The sequence below is a fragment of the Hylobates moloch genome, unplaced genomic scaffold, assembly GCF_009828535.3.
Source record: "Hylobates moloch isolate HMO894 unplaced genomic scaffold, HMol_V3 SCAFFOLD_5, whole genome shotgun sequence".
Classification (NCBI taxonomy): Eukaryota; Metazoa; Chordata; class Mammalia; order Primates; family Hylobatidae; genus Hylobates; species Hylobates moloch.
The window spans coordinates 108,136,942-108,151,476 of record NW_026652280.1 but is presented as its reverse complement, the minus strand read 5'-3'; the positions used below and the strand labels follow the sequence as shown (position 1 = coordinate 108,151,476).

At 43.8% G+C, this 14,535-nt stretch overlaps 1 protein-coding gene across 2 annotated transcripts in view; it reads right to left on the bottom strand.

Moving 5' to 3' along the window:
- ZNF697 (zinc finger protein 697) overlaps nucleotides 1–14,535 on the bottom strand; it is a 29,344-nt gene that overhangs the window by 6,032 nt on the left and 8,777 nt on the right. The window contains exons 1-2 of one of the 2 annotated variants that reach the window (XM_058439398.1): nucleotides 3,935–3,955; nucleotides 714–976 (exon numbers count right to left, since the gene is read on the bottom strand). In XM_058439398.1, the coding sequence (XP_058295381.1) occupies nucleotides 714–939 (226 nt within the window). In that variant the 5' untranslated portion in view covers nucleotides 940–976; nucleotides 3,935–3,955. Of the gene's footprint in view, nucleotides 1–713; nucleotides 977–3,934; nucleotides 3,956–14,535 lie in introns of those variants that run through there. The other variant, XM_032154851.2, reaches the window with a different exon arrangement.

Genomic DNA, 14,535 nt, shown 5'->3' with positions numbered 1-14,535 from the left:
GTGTGCACTGCGGAGGAGGGCAGCAGGGAGTCTGGGACTGTGTCACAGGGGAAGGAATGTCACCTCTCACAGTCCTGGCCATAAAGTATTTTAGCTCATTTCTGTCCCCAGAGCATGCACTGAGCAGGATAAAGTAATGAATGCCCAAAGACAGAAACAAGGAGGTGGGTAGAGGCCCAGCATTCACTCTCAGGTCAGTAAGAGTAAGGCATTTAGCAGAGGCCATGGGCACTTTGGGAGTTAGCCACATGAACCTAGGCAGGTCACTTACCAGTGAGATGACTTATCTGCAAAGGGAGATGAGGACGTAACTGTAAACATCTGGATACTTCCTATTTGCACAGTACTGTGCTTAGCAACTCTATATGCAGCAACTCATTTAACCCTCCCAATAACCCTGTGAGGTAGATTCTAATACTAGCTGGGTAATTCTACTGTAGTGTTGTTCCAGGGGTTAATTTACAGCAGCATTCTCTACACTGTAAAGTACCGCGCCCGTGAGTGAGCCTCTTCACAGCTCACCTCAGACTGGGCTGAAGAAAAGGATGCTCTTCAGGCTAACACAAGAAAGGCAAGTCAGTACAGAATCCTGCTTAATGGTCCCCTCTATGGAACTCCCTTACAGAGAATGCTGTCCCTAGTTATGATTCTAGAGGAGCTAGAAGTAAGTGTAAATTTGGCAGCTTGCATAGAAATCCCAGCTTTCTCCTCACCTGTGCAGATGTCAGGCACTGCTTCCCTGTGCCTTGAGTCCTGTGGGTTGGAGCCCATCTCCGGCTCCAGATGGCCTTCTCTCTTGTTTGTGTCCTTTGGATTAGAGCCCATTTCTCTTTCTTCTGGGTCCCCTTCCATGTCCTCAGAGTCCTCAAAATCAGAACCCATCCCTTTGTCTTCTGAGTCCTGGTGTGCACAGACACCGTGATTATCTTCTTGTTTCATCCAGGAAGAAAAGAGCAAGGGAGGTGACCAGGAATCCCTGCTCCAGAAAAACACAAAGAAAGGTCACGTCAGTCTGGTCTCATCCCCTCACCACGTCTAGCCTTAATTTCCAAGTCTAATAAAATGTATGGAGTTCCAAGCCCCAGATGGCAAACCTCCACTTCACTCCACATTTTAAAGTAAACAAGTGAGTGCAAAGGAGGGTGGACTGGGTGGCAGAAGAACAGTGACAACCTCACTATGAGGTTGGATGCCAACTCTCACTGGACCAAATCTTGATCTTCTGGCTATGATATAGATGTCTGTTAGTGTGGTTTTATAGTTTAACAGTGAACTAGATGTTCCCATTTTTACAGCTGAGAAAACTCGAAACTCAAAAAGAAGAGGCCACTAGCCCAAGGCTACCTAACTTATAAGCAGTAGAGTGGGGATTAAGCAATTGTGCTGCCTCAAAGTTGCATGCTTTTCATACTCTTATTAAGCTTGCTCTCCTCCAGCCCACAGCAACCTTGCAAGTATTTTGGTTATCGTGCAAGTATTTTGGCTAATTTAAGGAGCCAGAGGAAAAGTACATCAAGACACAAGAATAAGAGAAGCATCAAGTACAGTAACTTCTTGTCTAAGACCATGTCACCAACAGCACCACCAACCTGGCTTTTGTAATAAGGATCTGCTTTGCATGGAGGAGTGAGCCAAGATGATTCAAGTAGGCCTGATGGGGCCAAGAAGAAGAGGTACAGGGGACCCTCTATATTAGAAGCCATCTCTATCATCCTAATTACATATTTTATAGTATCCCAATTGTAGAGGACCCTTAACAGGAACATACACCAGAGATAATTGGTAACCCCTGTACAGAAAAGGCCAACATGTGAATCATAGGGAGAAAATGACATCGGATTCCTAAACCTTTAGTAGATGTCAGGATAACATTTCAAATTTAAAGGGCCCCCTGCCAAGACTGAGCAGTTGAGCCAAAAATAATTTATTTCTGCCATCCATCACTCCTACAGCTTAGCTCCAGGCAGCCAAACAGTTTCTAGGTCGAGGATCTTGGACTGTAACTTTGAAGAGACTAGCTCTCTGCCTCAGCAATCCCCAAACAGCAAGAACATGGCTGAGCAAGATGCCCCTTCCTTGGCTGGGAGCTCTTCCTCCCTCTGTGGAGGCCTTCTCTGAGGTGGCCCTGGTTCTACAGAGCCTTTGGAATGGTAAGCTGGAGTTCCAGGCAGCGGAAGTTGGAAATTCCAGCTGGGTCAGCCTCACTGTAGAGAGCCCAAAGCAAGTCAATTAACCTCTCATTGTTCCAGTGTCCTCATGAGTGGAAGAAGGGTAAGGCTACTTAACCTTTCTCACAGGGAGGGTGTTAGAAGGAAACTAATGAAAAAGCACTTTGGAAAATACTGCAGAGAGTAACTGATGCTTTGAGTTTTACAAGCGTGTAATACACACATTTTTTCCTCTTAAGTCCTGATGCCATTCCAGCACACCCCAAAGACATGCTAGCCCCTCTGTAATTTTGGCAGACTCATCACCATATTAGACTCTTTCTGAGAGATGATGATACGCTCCCTAAATTGGAACATCAAGCCGTTTCCTTTAATGTCTTAGGATATGGCTGTGTCTGAGGTTGGTCAGTCAACAGGTCCTGAAATGCAGTTGAATTCCTTTAGAATGTATACTGTTTAAAGCACCAAGTTTCCAACATTTGGAGATTTATTGTCTAAGACAGTAGGAGAAAAATCTCATTAAAGCTGTAAACCTTTTAAGAGGTATACTCCATGACTACTGACCCCAAATCACTTCTGCCCATCATTCTTGCCTGTTTGGAGCTCAGATGCAATGGACAAGTACATCCCTTGAGTCTGCATATATAATACACCTGAAAGTGGACAGGCAAGAGTAGGGCCATCAAACATGACCTATTGATTTGCTAGTAGTGGAAAACAGTGCAGGCGTTGGCAGGGCGGGGGGCCGGGGGGGGGAAGTTAAGAGGGGACTAGTCAATGATTTCTACCAATCTGAGACCAGCAGGAGGGTTCTATGTCAATAAAGTCAAATAAGCATGTCATCAGAATCTCATAAAACTAAAACAGCAAAGGTACAGTGCCCAGCATGGCATAAAAGGGACTGCAGCATTCCATCCTGAAGGACAGGATTTAGGAGTCCAATCTGGGAAACAGGGAGCAGGGCTTCACCTCTAAGCCCTTTTAGGGACAGGCTTCTTATGGGGCACCTCAGACATAGCAATAATGGAACAACAGAACTTTCTGATTTGTGATTTATTGGGAACCGAGACATCAGATATTAAATGTGGAAACATGGTTTTTCTAGATTTGAAGGCAGGGAGAGGGGAGAGCCAGAGTGAGTTCCCCACTTAGGGCTGACACATGAAAAGTTCACAGTGCTGCCTCAGAATTAAGGCAGGTTCTGAGCTCCGAAGGGAGTACTTCTTGATCCTTATTTTCATTTAGACTAGGGGAGGGAGGATTAGGTGTGCTCTGAAAAGAGCTTTAAGTTCCTGTCACCCAGATACCATTCATGGCACAACAACTACTCAAATTTGTTTTAAGATGCATTATGTTAGTGCAAAACTGGAAATCTGCATGCCCAGTAACACGGATTCAGTTCCATTCACGCCAGCACATCATGGGGTTTTAGGCAGTTGTCAGGTAATGGAGAAGGTTATTTAGAGGTTAGGAAAGATGATCACGATACAATTATACGAAAAGCAGATGGTTTGAAAAATATTTCATTTTGGCTTATATGCATACTAACATGTATATTTACACATGTATACACAGATCAGAGAGGAAGACCAGAAGTTTATTAAAATACTAAACATCTCAGTCACTTTGGGGGCTTTGCAGCTCTTAACTCATTTGATGTTAACCTAATAAAGTAGGATATTTCCAACTTCACAGATGGGAAACGGGCACAGAAGTGACTAGTCCAAAGTCACACAGATTATAAATTGCAGAGCAGGGATACATACCCTTGCAAGTCTAGCTCCCGTACACACGTTCTTAACCAGAAGCTGGTATATAGTTTGAGACTTGTCCTCTTTGTACATCTGTATTTTCTACATAAACAGATATTTTTTAATCAGAAAAATAACTTTGTTTTTAACATGATAGAAGATGTTAAACCTACAATTACTCTAGAAGTAATAAAAAGGAAGACAAGGGCAAGAGTTGTGATAACCTCAATCTAGAAAACTTAATATTCAAAAACACTAGACACCATGGTATAAAGTGTCAGATATTCAGGCATATTTTGTTCCAGCTCCTTACCCATTCATTCTCAAAAACTAGCAACATGTTTTCTTAGGCAAGGCTGGAGCCTACCCATTATCCAATGGGCAGCAGGGCAGTGTGATCACTTTGTGGCCAGATTGACCTGGGTTTGAATCCTCTGCTCTTTGCCAGCCACTTTACCTTGTACAAGCTTCTTAGCCTTGCTGAATCTCAGATTCTGCATCCATAAGAACAAGGATGCTGCCTCCTACCTTGCAGGGTTGTTTCTCGAGCCACAAAAATTAATGTTTGTAAAAGCTGCTGGCATGTTAGAGACACAATAAATGGTAGTTATAACTATGATGAAACTTCAGCCAACTTCTTAAGAGAATTATACACACCCCCATTCTAAATTGGGGGTCACCTATTCCCAGCTACGTTCATGGAGAATGGCCTTTGGCAAGTACAAACAGCTTCCCCCAGCCTTGCTGCTAAAGGTTCTATTAATGAACAACTCACCATGTGGATACAAGAACCAGGGAGTGACTAGTTGCTTAAGGGAGCTAGGTAGAGGGAGAAAAGTTTAATTCCAAATTCAGTTAGTTTTCAGCTGCTGATTGCCCGTCCTGTAAACAGAGTATAGGTCTAAAGCTAAATAGGGTGTGGGTGCCTGGTTCAGTAAACCCTAAGGTACACCATCTGTAAGGGAGCTCTCCTTCCCCCAGTAAGAAGGAATAGAAGTTTAAGGGGGAAAAGCAATAGAGTGGTGGGCATACAAAACTAATTCTACATCTAGTTGTAATCACTGAGGGAGACAATTCTGGTTTTTGGCCAACACCCATTGTGCTGTGTGACTTTAAGCATTTGCCCCCTTCAGGCTTCCGTTCCATGAGAAGGTTGGGTTTGAATGTTCCTGAGTCCTCTTCAAGCTTGTCATATGACACACAGGTGAGTTGATCCAGGAAGGCATCATTGTCAGTTTCATTAGACATTTCCAGCTCCAGCTTGTTAATCCACACAGCAACCTCTTAATCCCCAAAAATTCCACTACCACCATCACAAAACCTTTTTCTTGGATGCAGATCACTTCAAGGTGGGATTGGGCAACTTCAATAAGACTGCTCAAATTCTGGTTTCTAGAACTTGTGATATTTTCATGTCTCTTTCCCCTACCCCAATTTCAAAAAAGTAAGGCCTATCACCCTATCACTAGGAAAATGCTCAAGAGCCTTCTAGACGAACTCAACCCCACTTGAAAGAAAAATCAGATCACTTTGAAGACACTGCTACAGAGCAGAGGTGAATGTGATAAAGTGTCTCTAAAAAGAGAAAAAGACTCCAGCCTGGGCAACAGAGCAAGATCCCTTCTCCACAAAAACTTTTTACAAAATAGCTGGGTGTGGTGGCACATGTCTTTAGTCCCAGCTACTTGGGAGGCTGAGGCAGGAGGATCACTTGAGCCCAGGAGTTCCAGGCTGCAGTGAACCAAGACTGCCCCCACCTTCCCCCGCACACCAGCCTGAGAAACAGCAAGACCCCATCTCAAAAAAAAAGAGGAAAGGAGGGAATGAGGTGGGAAGATGGGGGAGGGTAACTGAAGCCAGTAGCAGAGCCAGAATTAGAATTTAAACCAAGTTTATTGGCACATTCTCCAAATCTCCCACTTTGGGGCTACCTGTGAAATCTCTCTCTATTGAGCAAGATCCCCACCACTTTGTGGATTTAACCTAACTTCCTATGAAGAGGTTAGGGCAGAGGAGTGTACACGTCTCCCCCACCATCCTGGATTTTACATAGAAACCAAGGCCAGAAATAGCACCAAGTCTCCCAGCCTCTAAAAGATAAGGCAGGGGCGCAGCTGCCGCCTCGCTGAGGCAGCCTTCTGCGCGGACCCCAAGCTGTCACGCGGCCCCTGGCCTGGATGGCGCCGCGGAGGCGGTGTCGCCTTGGGGCGGACTTAAGCACCTTCCTATGCACTGCAGCGGGTCCATCTCCTTTGACTCCAGTAACTGAGAGGTAAATCAGGACGACCTGTTTGACGTGTAAAGAACACTGAGGCCAGGGAAGCTGAACCCCAGGCGGCGTCTCTTTCAGGTGCAGGCAGCGGGTGTTCCCCTCCGCTGGCTCCTAGAAGGGACAAATGGCCAGCGCGTTAGGAATGGAAGAGGAAGGCCAGTTCCCAGCGAAGCAGAGCGGGCCGCACCTGGCAGCCCCGACCAGCAGGGACGGCCAGTTCCAGAGCAGATCACTCCCAGCCCCCGCTTGGGCCCCGTCTGGGCCCCGCCAGCCCCCAGGGCAGAGGGCGGAGGAGTCATGTGCCGCGGCGGCCGCTGCCAGGTGGCGGGGAGCCAGGCCGGCAGGGCTGTCATGTCAGGGGAAGGAAGCGGCCCGGCGGGCGGCGGGCCAGGAGCGGCTCCCACTCGGGCCTCCAGACTGCAGCTCCTTTCCTGTCTCCCACTCATCTCGAGGGTCCCTTCCCTACCTCCTCAGAGGAACGCAGGGCCGGCCAGCAGCAGCTGGAGGCTTCCTCCCTCCTCTTCCCACGCCCCGCTGCCCACCACTATTTCCCAAGGGAGAGCTTCCGTAGTAGAGTCCAGGCCGGGACACCCGATTGGGTAGAGCGCTGGAAAAACAATTTCAGCCTGCGGTTCAAAAGGCTGAACTCATGACCACAACTGGGGTCTAACCAGAGATTCTAGGGGGTTAATCATTTGTCCATCTTCAGCACCAACGGGGTAAAAAGTCAGCTAGCCTCTCAGGGGATATGACCATCAAGGTCCTGCCTCCTCACTGGTAAGTTTATGGTCAAAAGGAACCCAAAGGGCAAAGAAAGCCACCTCGCCATATTTGCAGGGGATGCCTCTACTGAGCAAGGGGTAAGCACCTTACACAGAATGTGTCCACAACCAAACGTGGCATGCGAACTTCCCCTCAGCTGGCTTTGCCAGGCACAAACCCAGACTGCCCAACCCAAAATGCCAGCCACCCAAGTGGCAGACTGCTGCATGAGGGTGAACATTAATTCCAGACAGGGACAGCCAAAAGATTACTGCACCTAAGTGTTGCCCACTCTCCAGACAAGAGGAGCTAAAATAATATGGTTTCTGCCTTGTGGTTACTGCTTTTTTTACCTGGAGAGGGAAGCCCAAGGTGGAAAAAGAAGAAGGCTCAAAACCAAGGCAACAGAGAAATCAACCTACATCCCCATGGATCAGCAAAAGTCTGAGGCTCCTTCCAATCTCTGTGATCAGGAATAGCACAAATGCCCTTGGGGTCAGACATTTCCTGTCCATGGGTTGGGCTAGGGCCCCTCAGTTTGGCTTGACGGCCTCAGCTTATCACAAATGCCAATCCTCCACCACCACCCTATTCCTCCTGCACAAAATAAGAATTAGTGCAGTGCAGACACAGATCCTAAGTGCCCTCAAAGTTAGACTATCTGCCCTCAGCTGAGAAGTCACAAAAGCTAAAGGTTTTCCCGTTGGCATTTACTATCCTTATTTTACATTTATGATTAGAATCTTCTGCGACATAAGTCAAGGTGATCCATTTTCCTGTATATTTTCCTTATATACAGGAAATCTTTCTGTTGATGGTTTTTTATTCCCTGTGCTCCACCACCACTACTGTTTTACACCCTCAGTTGTTTTATTTAGTAAGAGAAACTTTGGGCAGCCCTCAGAATTATTATCTCTAGACACGTTCTCAGCAGCTGGCTCAAATGTTCCATGTTTGCATTTCAGGAAATCACAGACCTTGGAAATCCCTTCGTTCAACCTTCTTTTACAGAGATGAAACTAAGGCTAGAAAGAGAAAGTGACTGAAAGTCAGGTTTTACTAGAAGAGTTGTGGCCAGACTCTCAATTTTGCCGATGGTGTCTCCAGTGATCTGTGCATCTCTTTAATATAAAACACATCTTCAAAAAATAGCCAGATAAATTGAGGACATATACTTGTCTTTTTTTTTTTTTTTTGGCACACTGATTAATCAGGGTCCTCCTAAGAAAGAGAACCAATAGGATGTGTGTGTGTGTGTGTGTGTGTGTGTGGAGAGAGAGAGAGAGATTGATTTATCATAAAGAAGTGGCTCATGCCATTATGGGGTCTGGCAAGTCCAAAATCTGTAGGGTCAGCTGACAGGCTGGAGATCCAGGAGAGCAGATGCAGAAGATTCCTCTGAAAATCAGTCTGTTTGTTCTATTCAGGTTTCAACTGATTGGATGAGGCCCACCCACATTATGGTGGGCAATCTACTCAAAGTCCACTGATTTATATGTTATCCTCATCTAAAAAACATCCTCACAAAACACCCAGAATAATGTCTGACACAAATCTTGGTATTCTGTGGCCCAGCCAAATCGACACATAAAATTAACCATCATACCTATTGTAGCTTAAAGGTGTAGTCTGCAGTAATTGCATCATATTTACCCATTTAAACATTTTTCATGAAAACCGTTACTACATACAGATAGTTGAACAGAGTCTCAGGGTATATGTGCTATAGAGGACAGCAGGGAAAAATCAAGATTAATCTTAAAGATCTACACAGCCACATATGTGTGTTATCTGGATTGGGGTCCTAGTTGTGTAACACTCCTACAGCAGAAAGACATGCAATTTAATCATCTATTTCACTGAAGGACAAAAGAGAAAACAGGCTAAGACTGCACCAGGGGTTTATATGAGCTATGTGAGTTGTTAACAAACAGCCTTGTTCTGGGAAAGTTGATGCTGGAATCCCATATTAATGTTGCCAGATGGAGCCAGGTGACCTCAGGAAGTCTTTTCCAACCCAGATGATTCTGTGATCATATTTCCACTGTAATGAATAGCCCTCAAGAGAATGCTTATCATAGCAAATAAGGAGAGAGGGGTGCTGGGGCCAAAGGACTTGAGGCACACATTCAATCACCCCAGCTTCCCACTGTAGATTCAACAACAACAAAAAAACTGCTCTTCTAATTCTTTGCCCAAAATAACTGTTTGGTGTTGTTGATGAAGAATGGCTGGTGTGTTCCAGCCCAGCGCATTTCAGCAGTGGGTAAGTGACACCTCTCCTTATAATCTGCCAAGATATCTTCCAAAAAGAAAAAACAGGAATAAAAATGTAAAGAAGTCACCTGATGCCTGAATTTTCCTGCCTAATTGTGAACCTCCACAGCTAGTTTTCAGCATGAAGTAAAACATTTGCATACACTTAAAAACAGGTTTTAAATAATTACATACCTATTACTCTTATTTCCTTAAAAATAACAGATTATCAGAAAAAACCAGACCATAGGAAAGTATGTAACACACATGATCCACTTTCTTCAATAACAATGCAACAGTGACAAAAATGGCAAAGGGGAAAGTAGGCGGGGCGCGGTGGCTCAAGCCTGTAATCCCAGCACTTTGGGAGGCCGAAGCGGGCGGATCACGTGGTCAGGAGATCGAGACCATCCTGGCTAACACGGTGAAACCCCGTCTCTACTAAAAAATACAGAAAAATTAGCCGGGCGTGGTGGCGGGCGCCTGTAGTCCCAGCTACTCGGGAGGCTGAGGCAGGAGAATGGCGTGAACCCGGGAGGCGGAGCTTGCAGTGAGCCGAGATCGTGCCACTGCACTCCAGCCTGGGCGACAGAGCGAGACTCCGTCTCAAAAAAAAAAAAAAAAGAAAGAAAAAAAAAAAAAAAAGAAAGGGGAAAGTAGAGACCTGTAGGTCAAAAAACATAAATAATATCAACCAACCCCAATATACTGACCTTATTTGAATGCCAACTCAAACTTACAAATTACAGAAACAAATTATAAGACAACCGAGGAACTGTGAATACTAATTAGATATTTGATATCAAGGAACTTCATTTTGTCAGGTGTTGGTACTGAGATTAAGTGTACAAAGAGTTCTTATATCTTTAAGAGATATATAATGAAATAGTTACAAGTGAAATGATATGTCTAGAATTTGCTTCAACATAATTCCTGGGCAAAGGGAAATGGGCTGGGGTACAGATGAAACAATATTGGTCATATATTGACCACTGTTAAAGCTGGATGGTGGTATATGTAGGCTTATTACACTACTCTATGTACTTTTATATATTTACTAGAAAGCTTATAAAAAGTTTTGAAATGGATAATTATATTTTTTTCTGAAATTTTGGGTTATTTATGTTCATTTAAGTTCTGGCCAGAACATAATAAAATATCAGTGACTTCCATAAGAGGAATAGCCTGCTTTTACAAATCATGCCAAAACAAGAGTGGTTACAAGGCTTAATACTAAATAGAGCTCATGGGAACTGGGAGAAGGGGCAGTGGAGCAAAGATACTAATAGAAACTTAAGTTTGATGCTTTTTGCTCTTTTTAAAAATGAGATAAAGGAATAGCTGTTATGTTCAAAATAGAATCAGATTCTGTTTCCATTTTCATCTACTTTTATATTTCCAAACAACTAAAAAAGGATCCTGCCCACCAGAACTTGTTTATTTCCACCATTAATGCAGCAACTCTACACTCCAAACCAAGAAGGAATAAACTGTATTAGGGGTCCTAGTTGTGACAATTCTATGAGGGGAATGCTTTATCCCCAGGACGGACAAACTAATGAAAGGATGTGAGTGTCCAGCAGATTAAGTACATCAATTATTAGTCCTCCCTAGAATCACCTTCTAAGGGGATGAAAAATGGAAGATCATGTACAGATGAAAAGGAAGATAACACAGTAGTGATTTATGAAAATGTGATCTCCACGAGATGAACTCTGACAGGAACAGAACTACTTTACTAGCCCAAACTGAGAACTTTTAAATTTAGATAGTGTCGTCAGACAGTGCTCAGAGAAACTCTGAGGATGCCAGTCAAATTGCTTCATACCACACTACAAAGAGAGCAACTAGAAGATATTATGCTCCTACTTTACATGAGAACTGAAAGCTCACAGATATTTTCTGTTTCAGCCAATGGTGCACAGTAAATCTAGGATGCACACACCCAGTCACAGGACACAGCTTTCCTCCAGGAAGTGGTGCATCTGTCTCGAGAAGGAGGCTTGCGTGTCTGGGACTTATTCATAACTTGAACATCACATTACTAAGTCATTCATCAGGTTCAGTCTGGGTCCCTTACCTTCAGTTCCTAGCATTTCCCAAAGAGAGCAACAGTACTATACAAACTTGCAAATAGAACAACGGTATTTTTCTTGAGCATGAGTTCTCAGCCTGAGGGCCTTCAGAATCCGTGAACTCCCTGCAACCTTATGGAAATGTGTCTGTAGACACTTTCTCCTGATGAGAAGGCCCATAGCTTTTTCTTGGACTCTGAAAGGATCCATGGAACAAAAACAAAAACCCTGTTATAAACCACTATTATAAAGGACTCATGATACATTTCCTTATCATAACAATTCAAAAATGATACAGAGTGGTTTTGGGTAAGGAGTATAAGAGCAATTTCACTACTATATGCCACAAGATCTTTTGGTGTGCTGGTGGAAAAGAGAAGATAATGGCAGTAAGTCCAAAAGCAGGCAGTAGCACAGACAAAAATATCAGTAAATTTCAAACACATATGGAGAGTGACGGACCTAGCAAATGGAACCTGCCTGATCCAGTTTGGTGATCTCACCTAACACCCTATTTTACAGATGAGTCAGGCAATAGAGACCAAGAAAGGTTAAGTAAATTGCCCATGAACACACCAGTTAAGGGCAGACACGAGCCTAAATCACTGGCATATTAACCTTTGTTTCAATCTCCCCTTGCTACTCAATCCAACGTAACCTATGGTGCTTGGCTAATTCACACTTGTGATTTGGGTTTCCCAGCATCATTAGTTCACCTGCTCTTCACTTCCTAGTCACTCACATTATGTGACAGGTGCATTAAGAGGGAGGGAAGTTGTTCCTCAAGACTGTAACACCCTGCCTCTCTTGGACATATCTAATTTATAAGCTTGACCCCAGGTTTATGGCTCCTATCAGCTGCTTGCTTGGGCAGTGAGTAAAATCACATTAATCAAGCCATAACCTACCCAGTACACAAAACGCTTTGTTAGTTAATCCGTCTCCTCTCAAAGGAAAAAGAACTAAAATCTGGACAAAGTCACCAACTCTTTCCTAACAAATCTTCAGAGTGTTAGCAAAGTCATCTTGCCTGCAAAGAATAACATGCAAATACCCAGATAAAGAAGGGCATTCTGGGAGTTACACAAAACTGCAACATAGGGAGGCCTAGTTCACATTTAACCGCACCATGGAATCAAGGACTCAGTTCATCCAACGTGACCCATTACTACAAATAGTTTCTCAGCTCCACCCTATGCTTTAACAGCTTTGCAGTCCCCATATGGGAGGTTGTATAGATGTGTGCCCAGTGGCAGGGACAGCACCGCTCCAAGTACATTTTGCTGTAGAGAATGTATCCACAGATGATGAGCAAATCTCACAGCTTGAATTCACAAAGGTGTCAAGTTGGTAGAGGATGGGGCCACCCTTCAGATTACTGGATTCCTTTTAGGTACAATCTCCCTTGCACCAGATTCTCCCAACCCACTCTGTCATATTCATGAGTTTAGTGCTCTGGCTTTAGTGACAGCATTTCACTGACTTCATTTTTCTTGTTTTCTTCCGGACTCCTGATAATTTTTTTCCTATTGTAGTTTCAGTTATTTTTCCTCTAGAAAAAACATGGAAAATGTTCTTCAAACTTAACTTCATGTGATCCTCAGAAGTGATCGCTGACTTAACAGGTTTTGGATTCTCTGCTGTTTTTACTAGAGAAAAACAGAACATCTTGTTGGCTAGAAAAAAAAAAGCAGTTGTTTGAATTAGCATTCACTTAATGGAGTGTTAGAGTAAACACTGAATAATACTGAGTCCTTTGTACAGTATTTGAAAAAAGTCATCGTCTGTGTGTGTGTATGTGTGTGAGAGAGAGAGAGAGAAAGAAACAGAGAGAGAGAGAGAGGAAAGAGAGAGAGAAAGGAGAGGGGAAGACCATGAAGCCTCAGTAGTACTGGTTATGCCATTTAAAAAAAATCTTTAAAGAAATTTTTCTATTCAAACTATGAAACTCATTAAAAGGGGAGACTGCCTCATTCTGCAGTATCATTTTTAAATTACTAAAACCAATTATCCAACTATATTATATTTTCTCCTGCAATGCCATTTTTGGGCCAAATAAATCTTACAGGCTATTGGGAAAAGGAGGAATAAGTGCTAGTGAGCCCCAGTTAAAAACTTAACATCACCACCACACTCTCACAGTTTCCCAGTGAACTCGGGCTTCCAGATGGGACAACCTCGGCAGACAGTGTTAACTGCTAATATTTAGTTAGTGATCCAGACCCACATCAATTATCAGCTATGTATTTCTACCTTCCACATTCAGTGGTCTCCTCTTCTGCTTTGACCTCACCATCAACACAGTAAAGTGCTTGGCATTTAATAGGAGTTCAGTACACGGCCCGGAAATCTTGTTGAGACACTCTCCTTGGAAATTCTCTTTGCTTAGCACCCACAATATTGCACTGTCCTAGTCCTCCTCATACTTCACTGACCACCCTGTCTCCTCTTCTTAACTCCTAAAATAGGTCAGCCTTCAAGGGTCTTTTTAATATTTCTTCTCCCTCTCCCTCAACTGTTTTGCCTCTTCCTGTAGCTTTATACAGCTCTTCTATCCAAAGACCTCACAAATGTGAACCTCTCACCCAACCCCTGACCTGCACTGCAGATCCACATTTCTCATGATACCCCAAGTGTTACAACTGAGGAGCCTGAATGTCCCTTCCAGTCCTGAGGTGCTGTCCCCCATGTCCCATGTGACAAGGGACAGGAAGCAGCAGAAACAGGAAAAGCACATGCGAAGGAGTTAACAGCACAGGTTCAAGTAGAAGTCTGCCACTGACACATGGTGTGCCCCGGGACAGCTATTTCACCTCTTTGAGTCTTAGTTTAATCATCTACACAATAGGGGAAAACAAGATACCTTGAAAGGATGCTATAAAGACTCAATGCATTTCCATTTGTATTGTATCTGGCCCATGTCAGATTTAAAAACAAGTATTAGTTCCTTTCTTGAATCTTTGCTACAAATCAGCTCCTCCTGGCAGTGTCCATTTCTGTTAAAGCCGTCTTTGTTCTTACTCAGAAGCTCAAAACCATGGACTCAACTTTGACCCGTCCCTCACCCCTTTCAATCAAATCAGTTGCCATGTTCTTTTCACTTTTCTCTTTTTTTCAGTTGCCACTATCACTGCAGTGCACACTCTTACTAGTTACATGCACCTACATGTCACTACTGCATCAATCTTAAAACGTTGTCACTTTCTTATTCTGCTCAGAAACCCCTAAGTGACTTTGTCACATAAGCACAC